At 35.3% G+C, this 24,847-nt stretch overlaps 1 protein-coding gene across 1 annotated transcript in view; it reads left to right on the top strand.

Moving 5' to 3' along the window:
- The window catches only part of plxna1b (plexin A1b), a 134,813-nt gene that overhangs the window by 50,055 nt on the left and 59,911 nt on the right, over positions 1 to 24,847 (top strand). Inside the window, exons 4-7 of the mRNA XM_058777992.1 lie at positions 13,107 to 13,244; positions 20,092 to 20,192; positions 23,107 to 23,230; positions 23,451 to 23,604. Coding sequence (XP_058633975.1) covers positions 13,107 to 13,244; positions 20,092 to 20,192; positions 23,107 to 23,230; positions 23,451 to 23,604 — 517 coding nt within the window. The remainder of the gene's footprint in view (positions 1 to 13,106; positions 13,245 to 20,091; positions 20,193 to 23,106; positions 23,231 to 23,450; positions 23,605 to 24,847) is intronic.

Below are 24,847 nucleotides of genomic sequence, written 5' to 3'. Positions count from 1 at the left end.
TCACTTAAAAGTATCAAAAATGAAAATCATGTTTGTTAAATGGAATTAAAATAGAATTTTAAAATATAATTTATAAAAATGAAACAAAACTGAGAAAAAGCTGAAAATAAGTTTGAAATATTTTAATTACTAAAACTAAAACTGGGAAAGTAAATACATAAATGAAAGCTAATTAGAAAAGCAATTTTGATAGTGTAAATATTGAATCTGTTTAATGTATTGAGCTGCATGATTTGGCAAATAAATCTAATTGAGTTTTCAGATAGAAATTATTTTATTTTACTTTTATTTTATTTTATTTTTTAAGCAGCTGATTTGTTGTTTTCTTGTAGTGCTCCATATTTTGGCCAAATGTTTGTGATTTATATGTCAATCCAACTACAAAATAATAACAGCAATTATTATTATTATTATTTTTAATATTATTTTTGCTCATCATCCATCTTTATTATTATTGTTGGTTACCAAACCTTTACCTAAAGCTATAAAAAAAAATTAAAAAACCCGTTTAAATCTGAAATAAAATATAAATACAATTAAATTAAACAAAATTACAAAAGAAAAGAAAAAAGAAAAGAAATACTAAAATGACAAAAACTAAAACTGAAATTAAAAATTAAAGCTATAGAAATAAAAAAGACAAAACCACTTAAAATTACTAAAATGTAAACTAAAATTAAAATTAAAACTGTTAATGCTAAAAGTTAATTCAAAGTGTTAATAAATACTACAATAGTATATAATAAAACCGGTTTAGTCCCATCAAAATAATTTCACTCATGTCGTTCCAAATGCTGTTATTTTTTCCTTTTCCTGAGGAAAAACAAGACATTTTGAGAAAATTTCACAAGCTCTTGTCCACACAATGACAGTTCAAACACTGTGTGTGTGTGTGTGTGCGTGTGTGCTTAAGACGGGTCCCTCAAACACACTCTTGACATCATATTTGTCATAATTACTCTGTGTGTGTGTGTGTGTTGCTTTTTTAGCGTGTATTGTGCTGTTTAGTGGGCCAATAACTGCAGATGGAGGCTGTGTGTGTGTGTGTGTGTGTGTGTGTGGGATGAATGGATTTTCAATTGCTCTGCTCTTAGCAGAAAAGGCTTGTAATAGTTTGTGGCCCTCCATCAGGCGAGGTCAAACCCCCGAGCGGCGGAGAACACGTGTGTGATTATTACAGTCTCCGGCTCTGTGAACATGAAGCACACTACAGCACAATGAATGTGATGATAATCATGTCAAATAACAGTCACATGACCTCATCCTGCTGAATGTCAATATGGAATCAAAACTGACCCTATTTGCTTTTTTAATTCACATTTTTGCTTTATTTATACTGAAGAATAATGTGCAGAGACACATTTCACCTTCCAATCAATTCCTGATGGATAAAATCAAGTCGCGCTCTGTTGAGTGATGTGGCCACATGTAGAGGAAAATGAATATGTAAATGAAGCTGAATGAAAACAGCTAGTGTTTTTAGATGCTTGCTGCCACATTTGACAAACACCACTGTTAAAATTGTGCTTTTTTAAAATTTGTTTGTTTATAGGGTTGCGCAATTTGGCCAAAATGTTTGTGATGTATATATCAATATGACTTAATAATAATAAATATTAAATATTATTTTATTGTGATTTTATAATTACTAAATAAAAATTAAGCAAAATAAATATTTCTATTGTAATATTAATTTCAATGTAAAAGAAAAAAGAAAAGAAAAATAATAGCAACAATAATAATAAATACTATTATTAAATAATATAATTTTATTATAATTACTAAAAAGTATTAAGCAAAATAAGTATTTATATTGCAATATTTCTATTTTAATTTTACTGTAAAATAAAGCATAATTATAACAGGAAAAGAAAATTAAACGTAATCTTCTAAATGCTGTAAACACTGGAACATGAGCTGTTCATGTGTAAATGAACACAGTGCTGCGCTTCACTCTGAAACACACTAAGCTTTTTATTTTAATTGAAAAAATCGCAGCCTTTGCAATTTGATAAACATACTGAGTCATATTGTGTTATCAGTTTTATTTCGATTAATCGAGCAGCCCTACTAATGTTTGGTTGAGTTCATACAGAGTTTACTGCATCCCAAATTTGCCTCCTGCAAGTGTTTTTCTTTTCTTTTATTCTTTTCTATCTGTCCGTCGGGAGCAATGCTTTCCTGATGCCTCATATGTCTCTCAGGAGAGCAGGAAACATCGATCAGGGTTCACCAGCAGACTAAACTACTGAGAGACGGTGGAAAACAGGCCTTTCTGTTGTTCATAAAGCAAACAGGGTTGAGAGGGCCTGTAAACACCCCGAGGAGAGAGACCTGGTCCTCCTGTGCTGTCTGAGCGTTTCTCTCCCAGAGCAGCAACGAGGAGAAATGTAGAGAACGGCGTGAGAGATGAACTGCTAAAACATGCTGACAGACATTCACGGCACGTAAATGAAGATGTGTCTCTGACTGTGTGTGTCTGTATTGTCTCTGTATGATGCAGTGAGACAGGTCATCTGCTCCGATGTAGTGTGTGTGTGTGTGAGATGGGGGAGTTTATACATACAACCATCTGCTGTCAAGCTGCACATGCTCAAACACACACACTATAGTGAACATGTGGGGTTATGTTTGTTGTAATTTAATGTTTTAACGCAGGGATTCCCAAACCTTTTTGTCAGCTGAACCTTCTGTGATATTAAGTTTATATTTCAATAATTTATCAACTAATTCATTCGTTTGTAGTTCTCTGATGTTGGTTAATGTCCACATGACATGTAGGTGAACAGATAAAATATTCCGTATTTTTTAGTAAGTGTTTCAATGTTAATTGTTCTTATTTTAAAATGTTTTGTATTGTAATATTTCATGGCTTCATTTCTAGCATTTCATCAACTGAAGTACCCCACAGAGGGGTTCTTATCCACACAGATAAGAAATTAATGAAATAAAAACATGCATAAGAAATAAAAAATAATTAAAGATTGATTTTAAAATTATTACAACAACAGCAATAATAATACTTTTATTTACAATAAAGTTTTATTTACAAAGTTTCTCTTTTGTTGAAAACAGATGGTTTATAAGTGTGGAATTAAAAATAAAATATCTGTCATTATTTACTCACTCTCATGTTGTTCCAAACCTGAAAGTCTTTGTCTTTCTTTTCTGTGGGGCAAAAGGAGAAGAAGTTACACTGCATCAGAAATGATAAAAATCTCTGTTGAAGCTTCATAACAGTGATTATATTCCAAATCCTCTGCAATCCTTGATGCTGTATGTGAAATACCAGACACAAGTGAATCATTATTCAGTGGAAGCAAGACTTCTGCACTGCTGTTATGATACTTGTATTATTTTGATTTGGAGAATAACAGCCGTTGGTCACCGTATCCTTTCATTAAACGCAGAAGAGCGTTCTGTAGATTAGGTTTGGATCGACATGAGGGTGAGTAAATGATGACAGGATTTCATTTTTGGGTGAAGCGTCCCTTTAATCTTTTGCATGTGCGCTGATGCCAAAAATAAGCATGTCCTCATTTAGGCTGTTAATTAGCTAATAGAAACTGTTGCCAGGAGACGGATGTCTTATTAGGAAAGCGCTATGAAACCCCGGAGGACACAAAATAACACTCTGTGTCTTTATTGTATCATGTTTACTGTATCTGCCTGTGTTACCAATGCAGTGCTCTCTGAATATTGTCTGATTAATGTTGGTCAAAAGACTGTGTTTAAATATGTGCTTTAATGCAAACATTCTCTATTTGTGTGTGTGTGTGTTGGTCAGTAATTGCTCTGTCACTCAGGGCTGTTTCTGCTGTGTAATTGTGGTGTGTATTAGCTGTGATCTTCTGCTGTACTCCAGCTAATCATTTTGATTGATCTGTTCATTGGCCGTCTTCTGCAGCGATCAGCGCTTAACGCTTCAGTAGGGGTTACCATAGCAACCTGTTGGATTAGACACACACACACACACACATACACCTGTCCCCATACACACACACATTACTTGATCATTCACAGTTAGTAGCATCTCAAAAACAGAGGGAGATATGAGAGACCACTGTATGTTCCCTACATAGACAGCATCCTAACTGAGATAGAGGCCCATAAATGGTTTGACTGTATTGATTGATTTCCAATGTCACTATTGATGTGCATCAGGAGCACATCTCTGATGCTTTAAAATGCTGCCTATGAAGAAAGCAAATGGTCCTGTAGCCATGATTTTTAACATTAGTATAGTATTTTTATAAAAAATATTTAGTTTTAATAATGGCACTTTAAATAATGATACCCTTTATTTTATTTGTTTTTTTTTATTTGATTTTGTTTTATTTGATTTTATTTTTTGTTTTTTTTGTACAGAGCAAATGACTCCATGTATAATTTGTCAATTAGGGTCAATATTTAGTGATATTTTTCCTATTTAGTTTTACTTTTATGGTTTTTTCACCATTTTATTTTTTAAATTTTTTTTTTATTTTATTGATGAGGAGCGTGAGCAGTAAATGATTTGGTGTGTGTGTGATGGTGGAGCAGACGGTGCAGGGATTTGAGGAATGCTGAAAGAGGAAATGTGCTGAACACCTGTGGAAGTGAATTAACATCTTCCTGTATGTTATGAGCCACTGCTGCTCCTTCCTGTCCGTCCGTGTGTGTGTGTGTGTGTGTGTGTGTGTGTGTGTGTGTGTGTGTGTGATGGGCTGTCCTGGCCTCTGAAACCTTTGATCAGATCTCTGCCACGACTTTAAAGGCGTTTTATGTGCCAGTGGTTTTCTCTGGCAGACACTCTTTTTCCCAGAACATGAAGTTCCCATGATTCATTTCTATTGTTTCCATCAGTTCCTTAAGGAAGAGCTGTTTATACACAGAAATGTACTGTGGTGATGGCATCAGATGGGAATACCATGGTCGTTTGAGATACAGTATAGTCCATAGAATCGATCCTGAAAATAGCTGAAATGAATTTCATTATCATTTAGTTGTTTCTCTGCTTTAATTTTATAGTCTATTCAAATTTCAGTTCAGTTTACATGTTATTTGAAGAAGAGCATTGCTCAAGATTCATTCATTAATTGTGGACTAATTCATTACTTTATTCATTTAATTTGTCTTATCTGGAATTACTGTAGTGCCGCCTTATTTAGCCAAGATTTCAAAATGTTGAGATGGTCAAAATTATGTTTATTTGTTATAGACCAGAGAAGGAATGTGACTCAGATCTGACTTCTCTTGGCAACAGAAGATATTTTTCATCATCTAATTAGTGTAATTTGATAAGCACGGTCATGAGACACAGCGACTGAACTTCTCTGCCTTCATTCAAATGTTGTTCACTTCCTGTTTGACCCCAAGAACTTCCTTCCAGACACCCGTAGAGCTCTGTTAATTACTCACACACACACACACACACACACGGGTGCGGATCGATACACACTTCACTCTTAATTGGCGGTGCTGGCGTTGTCTTGCGGTCGCTCTGATGAAGCTCTAAACACTCGCTGTGAGTTCAGCTCGTCCAGGGGTCGATGCCCCCGCTGTTACCGTGGCAACAGGCCAGGCCAGGCCGCAGCTGCAGCATCTGTTTCCCACCTGGTTGCCTGGCGACCACCCAGCTGTCAACACACCACCGCCACATGCCACAGCTGAGCGCCCTGTGTGTGTGTGTGTGTGTGTGTGTGTGTGCGCGCGCATTTTTGTGAAAAGTCAGGACATAGATGTGTATAATGACAAAGGTAAGACAGGTATTACAAGGTGAAGGTGACATCTCAGGACATTGACCCATGTCCCCACTTTTCAAAACGCTTATAAATCACACAGAATGAGGTTTTTTTGGGGAAAGTTGAAATGCACAGTCTCCTGTAAGGGGTAGGTTTAGGTGTAGGGCAATAGCACATACAGTAAATACAGTATAAAAACCATTACGCCTATGGGATGTCCCCACGAACGTGTGTGTGTGTGTGTGTGTGTGTGTGTGTGTGTGTGTGTGTGTGAGTGAGTGAGTGAGTGAGTGTGTCCTGTTGCTCCACACGTTACCGTACACTCACAGTGTTACTGAGACAGGCCGTGTTTTCTTTACAGCGGTTTGACTGTGAATTCACTAGTCATTTCGATTCAATTTTTGAACATTTTGAAATCATTCAGTTGTATTAGATTATGTAGATTTAAAGTAATATTATTATTTTTTTTTAATATATTGAATTTATTTGTATTTACATTTTTTTATTTAAATATTACTTTTGTAATATATTTATTTATAGTTTATATTTATTTATTTGTAAAGAAATATAATTTATCTCTTACCTCTTTATCTCTTATGATCTTTTACTTCTGTAAACATTTTTAAAACCCATTTTCCCCTAAATATCTAAAGCCCTTGCTGCTTGACAGTTAGGCTTGAGCAGATTCATCGGTTTGTTTCTTAGTTTTCATATATATGTGATTCATATTCATATTCAATTCAAGTTTCTTTGTATAGCGCTTTTCATGATACAAATGATTGCAAAGCAGCTTCACAGAAAATTTTAGTTTCTACATTATATTTAGGAGTAGCTTAATAGTGGTGTCAAGTTATCCATATAGTCTTTTTTCAACTGTACAGCACTTTAAGTGCTTTATATATTTGATTTAATTCAAATGATCAAGGAATCACTTTAATATTTAAAGGCTGAAGATGTTTTTCTCTCACTCTTCCTCTGGTGTTTTTTCTGCTTGTTGAATTAAAGAGGGACAGGCTGGGCAGATCTCTAACTTTGGGCAGTTGACTGATGGCAGTGTCAGGCTCCAGCATTGTTTGTGACTTTTAAATAGTCTCTGATTCTTTCAGATGTTGTGTGGACGTGTGTGGGTGGACTCCACAGTAATATCAGGGGACAGGAAGTGGAATATCTCATCGTTTAATTACGTCTGGCTTCCTTAAACACTCATTTTAGGCATCGGTGCTTTGGTAATCGCCTGCTTCTCCCTAAGGAAGACCAGTCCTCTAGTGACTGCAGATTACACACACACACACACACACACACAAACAAACACATTACCCAAATGAGCACATACATAGACAAATATTTTAAGAAAACTTTTAGAATTAATACAAATTATTTATGAAGTTAAGCATAATGACTAGACTGTAACAAACACAAACGTTCAACGAAAACTTATTTTAACTTTTAAAAATTACAAATCTACAGCTTATTTAATGAAAGAAAAAAAATGTATTCATTTGTTTGTTTGTATAATGTTTTATATACTATTTTTTAAAGTTAATTATAATGACTAGACTGGACTGTAATAAAATCTTTAAAGAAATTAATTAATTAATTTTAATTAATTAATAATAATAATAATAATAATAATTATTACTATTATTATTTAAGTACTATATTATTTAATTTTATTTCTTCCTGTGCATTTTCAAAAGGAGTTTGTGGAATTTAGCAGCTGATGAGGATGATGATAATTATTATTGGTTATAATGCAACCTTCACCTAAAAAAAATCTTTATAAAACATTTACTTAATTGAATTATTTTTTTTATGTAAAGGGCTGCTTTAGACCGAAGTAATTCATTTCAGGAAACACACACACACACACACACTCTTCCTGTGTTTGTGTTATTTGTGTCTCTGGTGGGTGTCTGGTATGTGTGTGTGTTTAATGTTTTTCCCACAGTATATCTGCATTGTTTACTCTGTGTGTGTGTGTGTGTGTGTGTGTGTGTGTGTGTGTGTGTGTGTGTGTGTTTATCACGCAGCAGCACTAGACTGTGTAAACGAGTCGTTCACAGATAGTTTGGCTTCGCGTGTGTTTTTGTTTCTGTTCTAGTCTGATTAATATTTCATGAGAGTTTGCATGCAGCTGAACGTGTGTTAAATTTAGTCTGTGCATGTTTAAAGTGAATCGCATGATGTCTGCAGTCACTGTGAAACATGAAACAGCATCAGCAGCATCACAGTGTGAGTGAAGGGAGTGAAATCAGCAGTGCTCGACGCCGTTCATCAAACCCAATGAAGGATGTTCAGCATGAGCCACTGCTGTCCAGCCTCTGCTCAGAGATCACAGTCGTGCTCACAAATACAGCCATTAGTTTCACCACACCAACATCACATCGACCTCACATCAGTTCACCAGCGCTGCATGAGTTCAGGCCTGAAGTCTGGTGCACTTTGCATATTTTTATAGCCAAGAGTTGCTCATTTAAAAACCGACTGCCAGACCCACAGTTCACCGTTTTATGTGATATTTAGAGGAGTGTTCGTCTGAAATGGGTAATGTTGCATGCAGTATTTACGGTTGTTATCATCACCCGGTTCAGACTGACACAAAAGAGCCGCATCTGGAAGAAAAGCACCAGATTGAGCAGCTCCTCTTCTCATGCAATGTTGGTTTGAACCCTAAAATCTACAACCTGAATTCCCGAAATGTTGGGACGTTTTTTAAATTTGAATAAAATTAAAATTAAAATCACATGAGCCAATATTTTATTCAAAATAGAACATAGATAACATAAATGTTTAAACTGAGAAATTTTACAGTTGAATGCACAAAATGAGCTCATTTCAAATTTGATGCCTGCAACAAGTCTCAAAATAGTAGGGATGGGGGCATGTTTACCATGGTGTAGCATCTCCTCTTCTTTTCAAAACAGTTTGAAGACGTCTGGGCATTGAGGTTCTGGAGTTTTGGTGTTGGAATTTGGCCCCATTCTTGCCTGATATAGGTTTCCAGACGCTGAAGAGTTTGTGGTCGTCTTTGATGTATTTTTCGTTTAATGATGCGCCAAATGTTCTCTATAGGTGAAAGATCTGCACTGCAGGCAGTCCAATTCAGCACCCAGATTCTTCTACTACGAAGCCATGCTGTTGTAATAGCTGCAGTATGTGGTTTTGTATTGTCCTGCTGAAATACACAAGGCCTTCCCTGAAATAGACGTCGTCTGGAGGGGAGCATGTGTTGCTCTAAAACCTTTATATACCTTTCAGCATTCATAGTGCCTTCCAAAACATGCAAGCTGCCCATACCGTATGCACTTATGCACCCGCATACCATCAGAGATGCTGGCTTTTGAACTGAACGCTGATAACACGCTGGAAGGTCTCCCTCTTCTTTAGCCTGGAGGACATGGCATCCGTGATTTCCAACAAGAATATCAAATTTGAACTCGTCTGACCATAGAACACTTTTCCACTTTGAAACAGTCCATTTTAAATGAGCCTTGGCCCACAGGACACAACGGTGCTTCTGGACCATGTTCACATATGGCTTCCTTTTTGCATGATAGAGCTTTAGTTGGCATCTGCAGATGGCACGGCAGATTGTGTTTACCGACAGTGGTTTCTGGAAGTATTCCTGGGCACATTTAGTAATATCAATGACAGAATCATGCCGATGAGTGATGCAGTGTCGTCTGAGGGCCGAAGACCATGGGCATCCAACAAAGGTCTTCGGCCTTGTCCCTTACGCACAGAGATTTCTCCAGTTTCTCTGAATCTTTTGATGATGTTATACACTGTAGATGATGAGATTTGCAAAGCCTTTGCAATTTGACGTTGAGGAACGTTGTTTTTAAAATATTTCACAATCTTTTTATGCACTTTCACAGATTGGAGAGCCTCTGCCCATCTTTACTTCTGAGAGACTCTGCCTCTCTAAGACATCCCTTTTATAGCTAATCATGTTACAGACCTGATGTCAATTAACTTAATTAGTTGCTAGATGTTCTCCCAGCTGAATCTTTTCAAAATTTCTTGCTTTTTCAGCCCTTTGTTGCCCCCGTGCCAACTTTTTTTCGAGACCTGTAGCAGGCATCAAATTTGAAATGAGCTCATTTAGTGGATAAAAGTGTAAAATTTCTCCGTTTAAACATTTATGTTCTCTCTGTTCTATTTTGTATAAAATATTGGCTCATGTGATTTGAAAGTCTTTTAGTTTTCATTTTATTCATATTTAAAAAACGTCTAAACATTTCCGGAATTCGGGTTGTATAACCTGTGTGACCGTCAGGAGCCTAAACACACGGCATCAGCTGGAAAAATACTGACCTTTGCATCAAACAGTTATTTCAGTATCATTGATATACTTTTATAGTTTTTATTCATTTTTTATTTTCTGCTTTCATTTAAGTTCAAATTTTAGTAATTTTTTTGCATTTGTCATTTTCTCATACACCCCAATTTTGTATATGTCTATAAGGTTCTTAAGTTTTTTTTTTTTTTTTTATAGAATTTTAGTATTTTAACTTAATGAGAAATGTTTTCTTTTGCAGCTACCTGAATTATAAGGTTCTTTTTAATATTTTATTCCAGTTAATGTTCATTCTATTTCAAGAAGTGATGTGAATGTTTTTTTATGGTTTTAGTTTTAGTTAACAATAATGAATTCACGTCTAGAGCAGATACTGGTATGTTTCTCTTCCTGTCTTGTGTTTATTTGACTTCCTGTAGTCCTGGTAAGCACAGATACATCAGCGTCACGTCTGTGAAAGTGAGCATCATCTGGAAACCATCAGAGTCTCTCTTATGCATATAAACACACAAAACATGTCTCACAGCATATTCACATGCGTTTGAAATCATAAACGTCACAGGTTTCTTATCTCGTTTTTGGGATATAATGCGGTCATGTTAAACACTCAAGGTTAGATCTATGATGAAAATGCAAATATTGATTAGACATTTCAGCAAGTTTTCTGACAGGACTTGATGTCTTAATGTTTTTGGTTTTAAAGAAGTCTTGAATTATTAATGAAATCATAATTTTGAATTTATTGGGCTATATTGTATTTATTGCACCCAATCATTGTATTGTTTAAGGTTATTGTCATTTCCTTGTGTTGTGTGTTGCAGTTATTATAGTTAACTAAAATTAAAACCATAAATTTCATTTTGAAATAAAATAATCTTTAATTGAAATGAAATAAAATCTTAATTAACCTTAAACTTATATTATTTCAGGTAGTTGTCAAGGTAGCATTTCTCAGTTTAACTTGTAGTAAACATTTAATACGTAACATGTATTACTAAAATAATAAAAACAGAAATAAAACAAATAAAAACTATATAGATGTATGTAAAGCAAAACAACAAAAATACTAAAACTTTTACTAAAATAAAAATGAAAATAGAAAATGGAAAAATTGAATTCAAATAAACTATATAGACGTATTTAAAGAAGAAAATACAAAAACTTTTTCTAAAATTAAAATAAAAACAATTAAACTATATAGACATATTTAAAGAAGAACAAACCCTAAACATTTACTAAAATTAAGATTAAAATGGAAAATATATAAATAAAAACGAATTCAAAATATTAATACAAACTACTATAGTATCTCAAAGATACTAAAAATAATAACACTGGTGTGTTGCAGCATGATCCCAGGTGGCTTATTTTAATATCTTCCTTGCATTGGCTCTGTAATGGCAATAAAACTCAATTTGATGTGTGTATTACTCATTCATGTATGCTCAGTGTGTGTAAGTGATTTTATGTGGTTTGAGATGAAATGTTGCTATATTAACAGGCTCAGTGCATTACAGATACTCTATCCTCATATCCGGTTAGCTGAAGCGCAGGAGAGCGATTACCGCATCACCGTCAGAGATGTTGCTCAGTTAATGGCGCATGTTTATTGAGAGCAATAGAAGTGATGGATGTGTTCAACATGCAAGAACAGCCCCCTTCCCCTCGCCAAATCATATTTACATAAGTAATATATACTTCCCCCGGGTCTCATTACATTCATACACTCATATATGCTCACTGTATCTGAATGAAAAGTCTGTCATCATTCACTCGTGTGTGTCGATGCAAACCTGTGTGACTGTGTTTCTTCTGTAGATCACGAATAGAGATGTTTTGGAGAGTTTTTAAAAATGTTTTTAATTGAAGTCTCTTCTGCTCACCAGAGCTGCATTTATTTGATTAAAAATGCAGGAAAAACACTAAAATTGTGAAATATTATTACAATTTATAATAGCCATTTTCTATGTGAATATCTGTTAAACTGTAATTTATTTCTGTGATCAAAGCTGAATTTTCAGCATCATTACGCCAGTCTTCAGTGTCACATGATCTTCAGAAATCAGTCTAATATGCTGATTTGCTGCTCAAGAAACATTTCTAATTATTAATGTTGAAAACACTTGTGTACTTTATATTTTTGTGGAAACCGTGATACATTTTATTTTTCAGGATTGTTTGGTGAAAACAAAGTTCAAAAGAAAAGCATTTATTTGAAACCCGAAATCTTTTGTAACATTATAAATGTCTTTACTGTCACTTTTGATCAATTCAATTCGTCCTTGCTAAATAAAAGTATTAATTTATTTTTAAAAATCTTGCTGACCTCAAACTTTTGAACAGGTTTGTGAAATATTACAATTATAATTTTTTTTAAATGCAATTTATTTCTATGATGACAAGCAGTATTTTCAGTTATGACTGTTCTCATGCATATTCTGCTAATTATCTTCAAATTTAATCTACTTTAATCCCTTTAACTAAAGTTGTGTTCTAAATTTCAGTTTTTTTGCTAAATGTTCTTTCATTCCTGTCTCTGCTTGTAAAAGTCAAGAGTGCTAATTGATTCGTTAGCACTGAGTTTGCAGTTTGAATGAATCATAATGATTAATAATGGAAATACTTTGACATTTCATGGAGAGCAGTGATTTCAGATGACCTTTGTGAAGACTTTCAGATCAGTTGTAGTCAGTTTGTGAAGCGAGGTTTGTTTATAAGTGGATTGTGTGTGACTGGAGCAGTAAGCCTGTATGAATGTGCCGTCGGTGTAATAGTTGCGTCTGCCTTCATTGTATGATTCAATTAGCGACTAATGTATCTAATCCTCTTGTATTCGTGCGGAGAGATTGATGGCGAATGAGGGATTTGATCCCGGCGGTGTAAGGATGGAAACTCTCTCGATTCTCTCCTGAGAGACGCAGAGATGATTATATTCGCAGCGATTAGCGTGCGTTTGTTGTCCTGATGCTCTGATGGCATTACTGTAATGATGTTTGTGTTTTCACATGATGAAAGCATTTGGTCTGGTGTTATGGGATATTAATGAGATGTTAATGGTCTTGCTGTGGCTTTTGTTTTGTCAGATTCTGATTAATTCGGTGAGTCCGTCCCGGCCGGCGCTGCTGTACGAGAGCGTCCCGGTGAGCGATGGCAGTCCGGTGCTGCGGGACACGCTGTTCAGCCCCGACCTGCAGTTCATCTACACGCTCACCGACAGACAGGTGAGCACACGGACTTCACACACTCTTCACACAATGCTGGCTTTAATTGCAAATTATCTAGACAGGATGATTTTCAATACAGTATTGCTATTTGATGGGAAAATTTGCTTAATCTCCATGAAAAGGTCATTGAAAATAAAACTTAAAGGATAAATTCACTTCCCCCCCACCCCATGTCATCCAAGATGTTCATGTCTTTCTTTCTTCAGTCGCAAAGAAATTACGTTTTTTTGAGGAAAACATTCCAGGATTTTTCTCCATATAGTGGACTTCAGTGGTGGCCAGCGATTTAAAAGTTCAAAATGCAGCTTCAAAGGGCTCTACACGATCCCAGCTGAGGAATATGAGTCTTATCTAGTGAAACGATCAGTCATTTTCTGAAGAGAAAAAAAAAAATATATATAAATAAATATATATATATATATATATATATATATCCACTTTTTAACCACAAATGCTGGGCTTGCTCTATAGCTCTGCGATGCACACGCGCGTCTTCACACATTACGTAATCCTTAGGTGTGGGAATCTTCAGGCACTTCACGATCCGATCCGATTCCGATCCTGGGAGTCACGATCCGGATTACAAAACGATTCTTGATCTATATTTCCCCCCCAATTAATTCTTCTGCTGTGCAAATACATCTTTACAACTTTACATTTTACCCAAAATTGCAGTTTCTATGCTTTTTGTTTATAGCTGGAATCTCTGTATGTCAGTACTGCCATCTTAAAAATCTTCACTGGTTTCATGATTCAATTCAATTGCGATGATCATTATCAACTCAATATCATGATGCATCACATTCTCATTTTTCAATATTACTGCACATGGCTACATTTTCATATACATTTTATATTAAATTTATTTTGTGCAAAATTTACTTTATTCTTTTTTTTATTATAAGCAGGCTACTTTAAAAAAATAAAATACTCATTTAAAATAAGTGTTCTTTAAGTTTACAGACAATACTTATGGGCTTTTCTTTTTTCCTCAGCATTATTGCCGTTTGATTATTACTGATTACCTGTTCTATATATCAGATGTTTTGTCCTGCTCTGAAATCATAACCGACTGTGTGTAGCCTACATCAATTTCGTATAAAAGTATTCGAAAATGCAGGTGCATTTAACCGCAGCCGCAATCGAGCTTCAGGAAGCTTCGTGAAAGTCTGTCAGTGCGCGAGTTTCATGCATCTAATACTGCATTCCAAATGGTATAAATGAAAGCATACAAATTAAAGCGTCTGTAGAAAATGTGGGAAGAAAAACAAGCTCAGAATCAATTCTGAATCAGAATCGTTGAAGAGAATCGCGATGCATCTGAGAATATATATATATATATATATATATATATATATATATATATATATATATATATATATATATATATATATATATATATATATTATTATTATTATTTATTTATTTATTTATTTATTTTTTTTTTTTTTTTTTTTTTCTAGTAATCCTGTTGGAAAAATCACGCAGTTAGTTCTTGGTCTTTGTACTTGGCTTAAAATCTCTTAATTTTCTCCTCCAACTTTAAAATCGTCCCACATTGTTTTTACCTTTTTTTGCATGTTCACTTTGTAAACACTGGGTCGGTACTTTCACCTACATCTTTCCAACATCACCTAATGAAGACGCGCATCACAGAGCTAATGCAAGCCAAGCATTTGTGGTTAAAAGTGGATAAATATATATTTTTTTTTAAAGAAAATGACCGATCATTTTGCTAGATAAGACCCTGGTTAGTCTAACGCAGTACACTTGACAAGGTGGTTTTTTATAACAAATACAAAGAAGGAAAAGTAGATGGAATAGAAAAAGAATAGAGAACACTAGTGTTAGAGGGTCAAGTTTTTTAATAATAAATAAAAAGAAAACAAGAAGATAGAATAGAAAAAGATTAGATAATGCTAGTGTTTTTATATCTCTTAATATTTAATGGGCCTGAGCAAATAAGAACTGACCGTGAACTTATTTTTATGAACAAATGTTATAAAAGATTAATAGACACTCTTAACATGTGTCTTTCTCATTGTTAGTTAATGCATGAACTAATGATAAATACCTTATTATAAAGTGTTTTGGTGTTGAGTTTTGACGCGTTGCTTGGAAACCAGTGGAAGTCAATGAGTTTGACCTCTAACACTGTCTTAGTCACCAAAATGTGCTGACACTACGTCAGGAAAAAGTCACAAAATTTCAAGAAATGTTGGTCAAGTTGACCTGAACACAGAAGGAGGGTTAAACAGCAAGGCCCTGATGGGGAGTTTCTGTTGTGCTTTGAGATAGAAACTACCATCATAAATTGCAACATGTTCTTTCATTATCATTCGTTTGATGTAGTTTCAGTCTTGATGCAATTATGATATAATCATGCATTACAGTTTTGAATCATGATGCATCATAATGTTTATCAGATCATGAGGTGATTGTAATATCCAGCTCAATTGTTTGACACTCGAAACAGTCACCCATGAGTGTGTTTAAAGGTATTAGTCTCTCACACATGTAGGACATACAGTGAGAGATCAATGAGATGATGTACATTACAGTGTCATCTCATCTGATTATTGATGTGTTAGTGTATATACACACACACACCCACACACACACACACACACCTCTGTAGTGTGTGTGTGTATCTGTTCTATACATCACATGAGACTCCATCGATCTGCTGTTGAACATTCACTCCTGAATCCAGATAAAACATCACGGCTGGACACATAATCAATAATAATTATCACAAACTCGTGATATTATATAAAGTGTGATGTTTGATGTTAATAAGCTCTGATGTAATATATAATCATGTGTTGCTGTGCTCTTAATTTTCCTTTGTCTCACTTTCCGTGAATGATTATAAAGCTGACTCTAAATTCTCATTGGTTCATCATGTGAGTTTGGGGCGGGGCTGTAAGTTTGACTGACCAATGAGAGACGGAGGGCGAGATTAGAAGGAGCAACTCATTTCTGCACATCTGTTTGGTGATGCTAGTAAAGCAGAAATATCACACTGCCACTTTAAAGGACTTTTTTAATGATTTTGACATTTTATGTGTGTGTTTGAGACAGCAGTGACAGATATAATAGTGTCTCCCATAAGAATATGCCTGCAAAATACAAGAAGTCGTTCTTTGTTCCCTGTCTCTTTGTGTTCTGTCAGTTTCTATTTTTCCCGTTCCTACACTTTTCTTCGCAGGATAATGAAAACGGCTGGCTGAGAGTCTGAGGCGCCGCTCGGCAAAAGCACAAGCTCCATTTAAAGCCCTGACAGAGTAATTTAGCATTGGCCCCTTGTTCTCCAGCACTTAATTAAAAAGTGTTTGATAGCCTGTCTCCTCTCGCCTGACCGCTGCGCTCGGCCCCGGGCGAAACACCGCGCGATAGGATGCTCTCCAGATGAAACCAGATGATAGACACATCTGGATGATACTCCAGCGGATATCAAACTCTAAACTCCTCCTCAGTCACAGCAGCTTAAACTAGGCGGCAAAAACAACCTGTCACCGTGGTGATGACATCACAGCTCATTAACATATTCACATTTACATATGTGACCTTGCACCACAAAACCAGTCATAAGGGTCAGTTTTTTTGAAATTGAGATTTATACATTATCTGAAAGCTGAATCAATAAGCTTTCCATTGATGTATGGTTTATTAGGATCGGACAATATTTGGCTGAGATGCAACTATTTGAAAATCTGGAATCTGAGGGTGCCAAAAAATCTAAATATTGAGAAAATCGCCTTTAAAGTTGTCCAAATGAAGTTCTTAACGCATATTACTAGTAAGTTTTGATATATTTACATTAGGAAATTTACAAAATGTTTTCATGGAACATGATCTTTACTTAATATCCTAATAATGTTTGGCATAAAAGAAAAATCAATCATTTTGACCCATACAATGTATTTTTGGCTATTGCTACAAATATAGCTGTGCTACTTAAGACTGGTTTTGTTGTCCAGGGTCACACATCAGAATCTACTCAAACAGCAGCGTGAAATATGCAGGTGTGTAGAGGTTAGCAAATCAGATCAGAGCCATTTGCATATAGAAGTCTTAAAGGTGCAGTAGCAAAAGACCTTGACTGACATTACAAATGAGGAATGAAGTAAAAGATAAAAGTGTAGAATGTGAACTCTTAAATAGATGATTTGTCTTGAATGAAAGAGTTGTGGTTTAATAATAGAGGAGCTGTGATGGAGGTTATCACATGAATGCACAGGAGTGTGTGTGTTTAAGCTCATGTGTTTTAAAGTCTTAACCTTTTTGTTCTGTCTAATCGAATCATTGATCATCTGGAGCAAAGTTAATCCCATAATCCTTCATATCAGCAGCGAGTGAATCATCCAGTCTTACTGCAATTAAGAACTTCAGATGTCTGTGTGTGTGTGTGTGTGTGTGTGTGTGTGTGTGTGTGTGTGTGTGTGGTTCAGTATTGATCGTGTGTGTGTAGAGGCTGTATTAAAAGCCTCTTGATTGGTTGAGATGTTTTTACTAAAACACATTGACAGTAATGGAAGAGAGAGAGCGAGAGAAAGTTTTCTCTCATTTCTGCATTAGGGGCCGTTCACACAACACACGGCTTTCACACTGGATCAATGTTAGTTTAAATGGACCAATTAAACCAATAAAAAAAATAAATAAAAAAAAATCATTATAATTGATCATTTAGAATTTTAATTCCTTTGTGACAGAACAAACTTCTTCCTCCCATAATGTATTGCAAATTGTAGTTAAATCAAAAGCCACAATGCAATACAAAACTATCAATTTTACAGTCATTTTCTATAAAAACAAAATATTTTTATAGCAAAATATACACTACATTCAAAATTTGTGATTGATAAAATGTACGGTATGTATTTACTTATTTATTTATTTTAAAGAAGTCTCAAGTCTGCATTTACTTGATCAAAATTACAGTGAAGGCAGTAATACTGTAAAATATTATTACAATTTAAAATAAGTGTTTTCTATGTGAATATCTGTTAGAATGTAATGTATTCCTGTGATGCGCAGCTGAATTTTCAGCATCATTACTGCAGTCTTCAGTGTCACATGATCTTCAGAAATCATTCTAATATGCTGATTTGCATTAACATTTCTGATTATTATCAATGTTGAAAACAGTGTGCGTGCGCGTGTGTGTGTTCATGTTACACACGTCATCATCGTGTCACACATTTGATTGACGTTTGATGCCTGAGGCTCTGAGTTTTTCCCTCATCTCTCAGAATGTGTGTGTGTTTTAACTCGCACTATTATCAGGTGTTGTGTGTGTGTGTGTGTGTCTGTCATTTATCTTGAATTCATTTACGTCTGTTTTGGCTGCAGGCTGCAGTTTAACACGCTGAATATCAGATGAACGGCGCTGGCGGCTGCTCACGAGCGTGTGTGTGTTACATGATGGGTTTCACCATATATTAAAATGACAAATTAATATTGAACTTGCGTCAAGCGGTGTTGCCTTTATTGCATGTTCATTTTCTTTGTTCTTTTACGCTGTATATTTTCACACACACTGACAGGCCGCATATGGTCAACTTGTTTCACAGAGCAGCTCCTGTGCCCTAAACACACTCTCTCACACACACACACACACACCTGACCCCGTCATCCTCACCATCTCACCATCTGTTCTTCCTCTCTGCTCGTCTTCATCCCTCCATCACTGTTTCTCACTCTGTAAGCAGATAGTCCTCAGTGAACGACCGCTCACACCTGACTGACTCTCTCTCTCTCTGTGTGTGTTGTTAGGGTGGATTTATAGGCTGGTATTTCCCATCATGCATTCTGAGTTTATATTTGTCTTCATATGTAACTTGATACAGTTATTATCATCATCCGACACACATGAACTGATGAACTATGTCTTTGCCAGTTGTTTTTCTCTCACACTCTAATTCATACTTTCTTTTGTTCATTTTCATGTCATTTTTTATGCTTTTGCATATTATTTTATACTTCCACTCATTCTTTTCCACTCATTTCGTTTTCATACTTTGTTCGCACTTTCCTGTTTTTGTATTTTGATTTAATAAATTTTTTTATTCATTATTTCAGTCTTTTTTTCACTAATTTGTTTGCCGTCTGAAAGTTAATTTATTTTTTTACATTTTAGTTGTATTTTTTTCTATATAATTTTCTAGAAACTTTTTGTTCACATTCTTCTTTATGCTTTTTGCACTTTGTACTTCCATTCTTTCTTTCCTTTTGTTGTTCCGTTTCATTCTTTGTTTTCGTTCATACATTTTTGTACATTTTTGAACTTTCATAGTTTAATTTCTTTTGTTTTACACTTTTTCACTTTATTTTTTACTTCATGTTTTCATTCAACTGTTTTTTTAATTGTTGTATTCTCATAGTTTAATCTTTCTTCATTTCACTCGTTCTTTACTGTTTAACTTCCTTTTTTTCGAGCATACTTGCTGTTTTTTCTGTTCTTGTCATTCCTTCCATCTCTCCTCTGCTTCCTCTTCCTCCACACACACACACACACACACACACACAATTATGTTATTCTGTTTTCAGCAGGAGGGCTTCAGGTTTCCTGTCAATCAAACGCTGATGTCTGTGGTAACTGTCAGATGGCGCAGCGTGTGATAAGCTGAATCTGTGCTTTCCATATACACACACACACACACACATACACGTACATGTGTACATACAAACACACATACACATGCAGACAGCAGCAAGAGTGTTTCTCACACTCAGCGCTCGTTTTCTGGCCTGCGGCATCTCTTGATTTGGCCGCAGATGTCCTGTATGACTGCAGTGTTTCTCAGTTTGACTGTGTGTGTGTGTGTGTGTGTTTGTGCAGGTGACTCGTGTGCCGGTGGAGCGCTGCTCTCAGTACAGCAGCTGCTCTGAATGTCTGAGCTCCAGAGACCCTCACTGCGGCTGGTGTGTCCTTCACAACATGTAAGTAAACACACACACAACACACATCTTCATAACACGTTTCCTTTAACCAGTCTGAATTTACATCTAACTTGAGAGACGTGAAGTTGAATATAGGCCTGCTGTATCATATTTGATATGCAAATTTCTAAGGCCTCTAAATGACCAACATGATCTAAACTTTACTGTTAAACCTGTTGCACACAATCCACTCCATGCCTTCTGTCGTCTGACTGATAGTTTAAACTTAAGCAAGTTAAATGTACTAAAGTCCTCCACCTTCAGCTCGTGCTTCACCTGTCTTTTTGCTGTCAAATCTTTACTGATTTTTAGCAAGTGAACATAAGAATAAGTTTGATATTATTAGTAATATTCCAGATGAACACGTACTGGACTAAAGCATCTTAGTTTTACTTGATTATCCATCAATCATTTTTTCATCGAATATCGGTATCAAATATGATCAGGCTTTTGAGAAATGCTTGTTTGTTCATTTCTCAATTAATCATCATTGTATTGCATTGCATTATGTGTTTTGATCCTCAAACATTTAAATCTCATCTTACTAAGACATATTATTGGAGATATAGAGTGATGACTGATATTTATATCATTTTTTGTAATTATCTGTTATACTGTTCTCATTGATTTACATTACAAGCATCAGAATGTCATCATATAAATATCAGCATCTGGACCAAATTGCAAATTTTTGCTTCATAGTCTCACTATATAATCCTATATGAGCCATAAAAGCCTGATGGATCAAATGTAATGCTAAAAATAATTAAAGCAATAGTAATAATTAAATAAGCAGTTAAATAAATAAAAATGTAAGTTTAATAAACTCTTCCATTAAAAAAAAAAAGGTTGAACTATGAAAAAAAATAGAGGGTTTAGAGGGTTAAAACTCTTAATTCATCACCCTGGGCTTGTTTTCTGAGCGTCTGTGTGTTTGCATGTGGTTTACCACCATCTACTGTGTTTTGTCACATCAGTTCATCAAACGCTTCCTCGGGCTACAGAATAAAGACATTGTAGAAATATTCATTATGATTCACATAAACGGGTCATTGAGACTCCTCTGATCTCACTCACGGGAGAAACATTAGCAGGATTTCAGAACTGAACTGTGCTTAAAAAATAATTAAAAGCCAAAAAAGACTCCCATCATCCTCTCTGCCGCAATAACCGTCACATTCAGTTGTAGTCCCTGAAGATTGAGATGTCAGCTTTATCTTTAGACGTCTGTATTTGCCCTTCAGGGATCGGTGAAGTCTGTGTGTTCATGTCTGAGCGCTCGGCTCACGTTCCAGTCAGTGCGGTATATAAACGCAAACACAAGCATCAAGCTGTCCTGTGTAAAAGAATTATGTTCCTCGAAACCTTCTGGCAAACATTAGCAGCAAATAGTCCTGTGCCACAAGTTTACCACAATTTTACCCACAAAGCAGCAGTTTTGCGAGCAGTTTAAATGGTTTTCCCATGTTACATCTACAATAAATGCCAGAGGAGCACAAAAGTCAACTTCCAGATGTAAAAATCCCTTTTATTTTCTCCATTGTGAGAGAATTATTTTTAACAATAACATAAACTGTAAGGCTGAACACTGAGGTCACAAAGTGATGATTATATGCGTCTGTAGAAGTTGATGTGATTTCAGCATTTTTTTTTTAGTTTCAAATTCCCAGTAAAGAACAGAACTACTCGTCATCCCGAAGAGATCCACCAATCAGAGAAGTCACTGTTACCATGGGGATGACAAACAGGGACCGCCCACTTCCTTAAAACATTGCAAATAGCCTAATTGCCGCATCCCAATTTGCCTACTTATTCTGTGCCCTAAAAGTATGGACTCTTTTGTGAAGAAAATGTACATACAGTACTTTTGAGTATGTAGCAGAATAGTAGGCAAGCTTTGGGACAGACTACTTCGACATTATTACGTCTTTAACAGATGCTCTGTTGCTTCGTTACGTGCCTCCTGTCACCGTTTAAACTGCACCGTCAGTCATCTTGTCAAAGTTAACATTATCCATATTTCAATTACTGTATTGGAGAGAAATAAGAGGCACGTTGATCTGCCAGTCGCGGCTCTATCATGTAGAGAACTCTCTTCATATGTTTGCATAATGATGCATTTAAAAGTTAATGTTTTTAAAAGTTCAGTGTTGCTGCAGATGAAATATAACGCGGATAACACCAAATAAATATTTTTTAAACAGGTTAGACATCGATTGTTTATCACTCAAACCCCTTTCTCTACCTGTCCGTTAAAATGTTTTACATTGCAATTTGAATTTCATGACAATTATGCAAAATGTTTCCAAATTCTCATTATAAAGTGCAACATTTAACTTTTCAGTTTTGTATAATTATTTATTAATTATGGATTATATTTCTTTACTAATTATTTTTTTTATTTGCATGAAAGAATGTATTTGTTATGCAAAGGCAATACCTTTAAAATAATCTAAATGGAAACAAAAATAATCGAATTATTCAAATAATAAAATCTATGTGATTTAAATAATCTAAATAGAAACAAAATAACCTACATTATATTTATATATGTGTGTGTGTGTGTATGTATATATGTATATGTCAATAAATGTGAATTCATTTTGTCTCAGGTTCATGTGATTTAAGTTTTATTTTATTTATTTTTATTTTTTGCTTAAAATTCCATTTTTATTTATGATTCATCAGGGAGCTGGTCTGTTTAGTTCATGGCCCATAACTCTTTATTGAAGAATGTTTCTGAAATCCCTGTGGAGTAGATGAATGTTTAGCCCATGAGCAGCTCTAATGTCAATGTCCTTCAGTTTACACACACTTTCTCTCAGTGTTGATTATACTAAAGTTTATTAACACTCTGAACCGCTCAAGGGTGGACGTTTTGTAGAAATGTAAGTTTATTCCTCTCTGTCCTCAGTTGTTCTCGCCGTGACCGCTGTGAGAGAGCCGACGAGCCGCAGAGATTCGCCTCCAGAGTGGATCAGTGTGTGGAGCTCACGGTCCAGCCCAACAACATCTCCGTCACCATGGCCGAAGTCCAGGTGTGTGTGTGAATTAGAGCAGAGACCGCATGCACAGCGCGTGTATCTGTCGCTTCTCCATAGATGTTGAGGAGCGGTACAGTATATGGAGCGCTAGCAGACACGCAGCAATATGGAGCAGCAGATGTCGTGTAGAGTGTATTTTAAAAACAAGCAGATGAATTATGGGAACTTGGGCCAAGCTTTTTCACTTTGTCTGTTTTCTCCATCGATCTGCCAGCTGGTCCTGCAGGCCCGCAACGTCCCGGATCTTTCCGCAGGGGTGGACTGTTCCTTCGAGGATTTCACTGAGACCGAAGGAACAATACACGGATCGTGGATCTACTGTCTCTCGCCGTCAGCCAAAGAGCTCGTCCCCATCACACGCCAGCAGAGTCAGTCAACACACACTGCTAGATCATACACACTAACACTCACTAGCAGCATTGCATCTTGAAGATCATGAGTAACATTAGTATATGATGATTATTATATAACACCATCAGTCTGTTCCAGAGATTCAGTCAGTGTTTTGTTTTCAGATCGTAGACTACATTACAATTCATATCATATCTGTCCTGTGTAGTTTGAAGGATTATTGTGTCCCAAATAGGATTGGGGATTGAGAAGCAGCTCTTATTCAGATCCGGTTGCATTAAGGAAAAATACTGAAACTGAGTGGTTTTTGTAATGTTTGATTGCATTAATCGTTCTGAAAATATGCATTCTGCTGCCGAATATGCCAATTCTGACCCGCCTAGTGTCTACATAATTGAAATGCTGCGTCAAAGCTGTTTGCTATTGATGTTTGATGCTTTTTTTTTAATTGTCTGAGCTTGAGAATCGGCACAAAAGCTGATGAACATCTTGAGAAAAGCAAAATAAGACAAAAAAACATTTCCGTCCTGAATCATAGTATGTTAGTAAAAAATAGTAAGCATTATAGTAAATTAAAATGAAAAAACATAAAACACCGTTTTCATTACTTGAAATTAAATAAATATTATCTGCTATAAAATTAAATTAAATTCATAAAAAAAACTTTTATTTTGACTAGTTTCCAGAGCATCTTTTCTCATTTAGTGAGAAAAATAACTAAAACTGAAATAAAAAACATTAATAAAAAATTAAATACAAAACACAAAAGAAAAGACTAAAACTTTAACTAAAATGAAAACGGAGGATATAAAAACAAAAACTAATTCAAAATATAAAAACAAGCAATAATAGTATCTCAATAACAGTAAAATAACTGATTACAATTTTTAGTTGGTGATGAATGTTGGGCTATTTGCGCAATAACATTTCTTAAATGCATGAATCTAAAAACAATGTATTTTAATGTAATGAATAGAACTATGTGAATTGGGATGCAGCTGTAGATTTGATTAAACTCAAAACCATTTTATGTAGAAGACATAAAACTGTGTCTAAACAATACTGTATTAATGCGCAAGCACACTAATGCACCTCATTGTTTGTGATGTTGTAAAAGCAACAAGCCACTGGAGAATTCAGTGGTTTTACCTCAGTTAAGTGGAAAGACTCCTTACACACGAGTGTTTAGAGAGCAGCTGATTCTGCTGTTCTTCATCAAGAGGCAGAGATCTTGCTAACCTCTTTTCTCTTTTATTTGTC

Source organism: Onychostoma macrolepis, chromosome 06, assembly GCF_012432095.1.
Source record: "Onychostoma macrolepis isolate SWU-2019 chromosome 06, ASM1243209v1, whole genome shotgun sequence".
Taxonomy (NCBI): Eukaryota; Metazoa; Chordata; class Actinopteri; order Cypriniformes; family Cyprinidae; genus Onychostoma; species Onychostoma macrolepis.
Note: the sequence above shows the minus strand (reverse complement) of the source record. Positions and strands in the feature narration are given on the sequence as shown.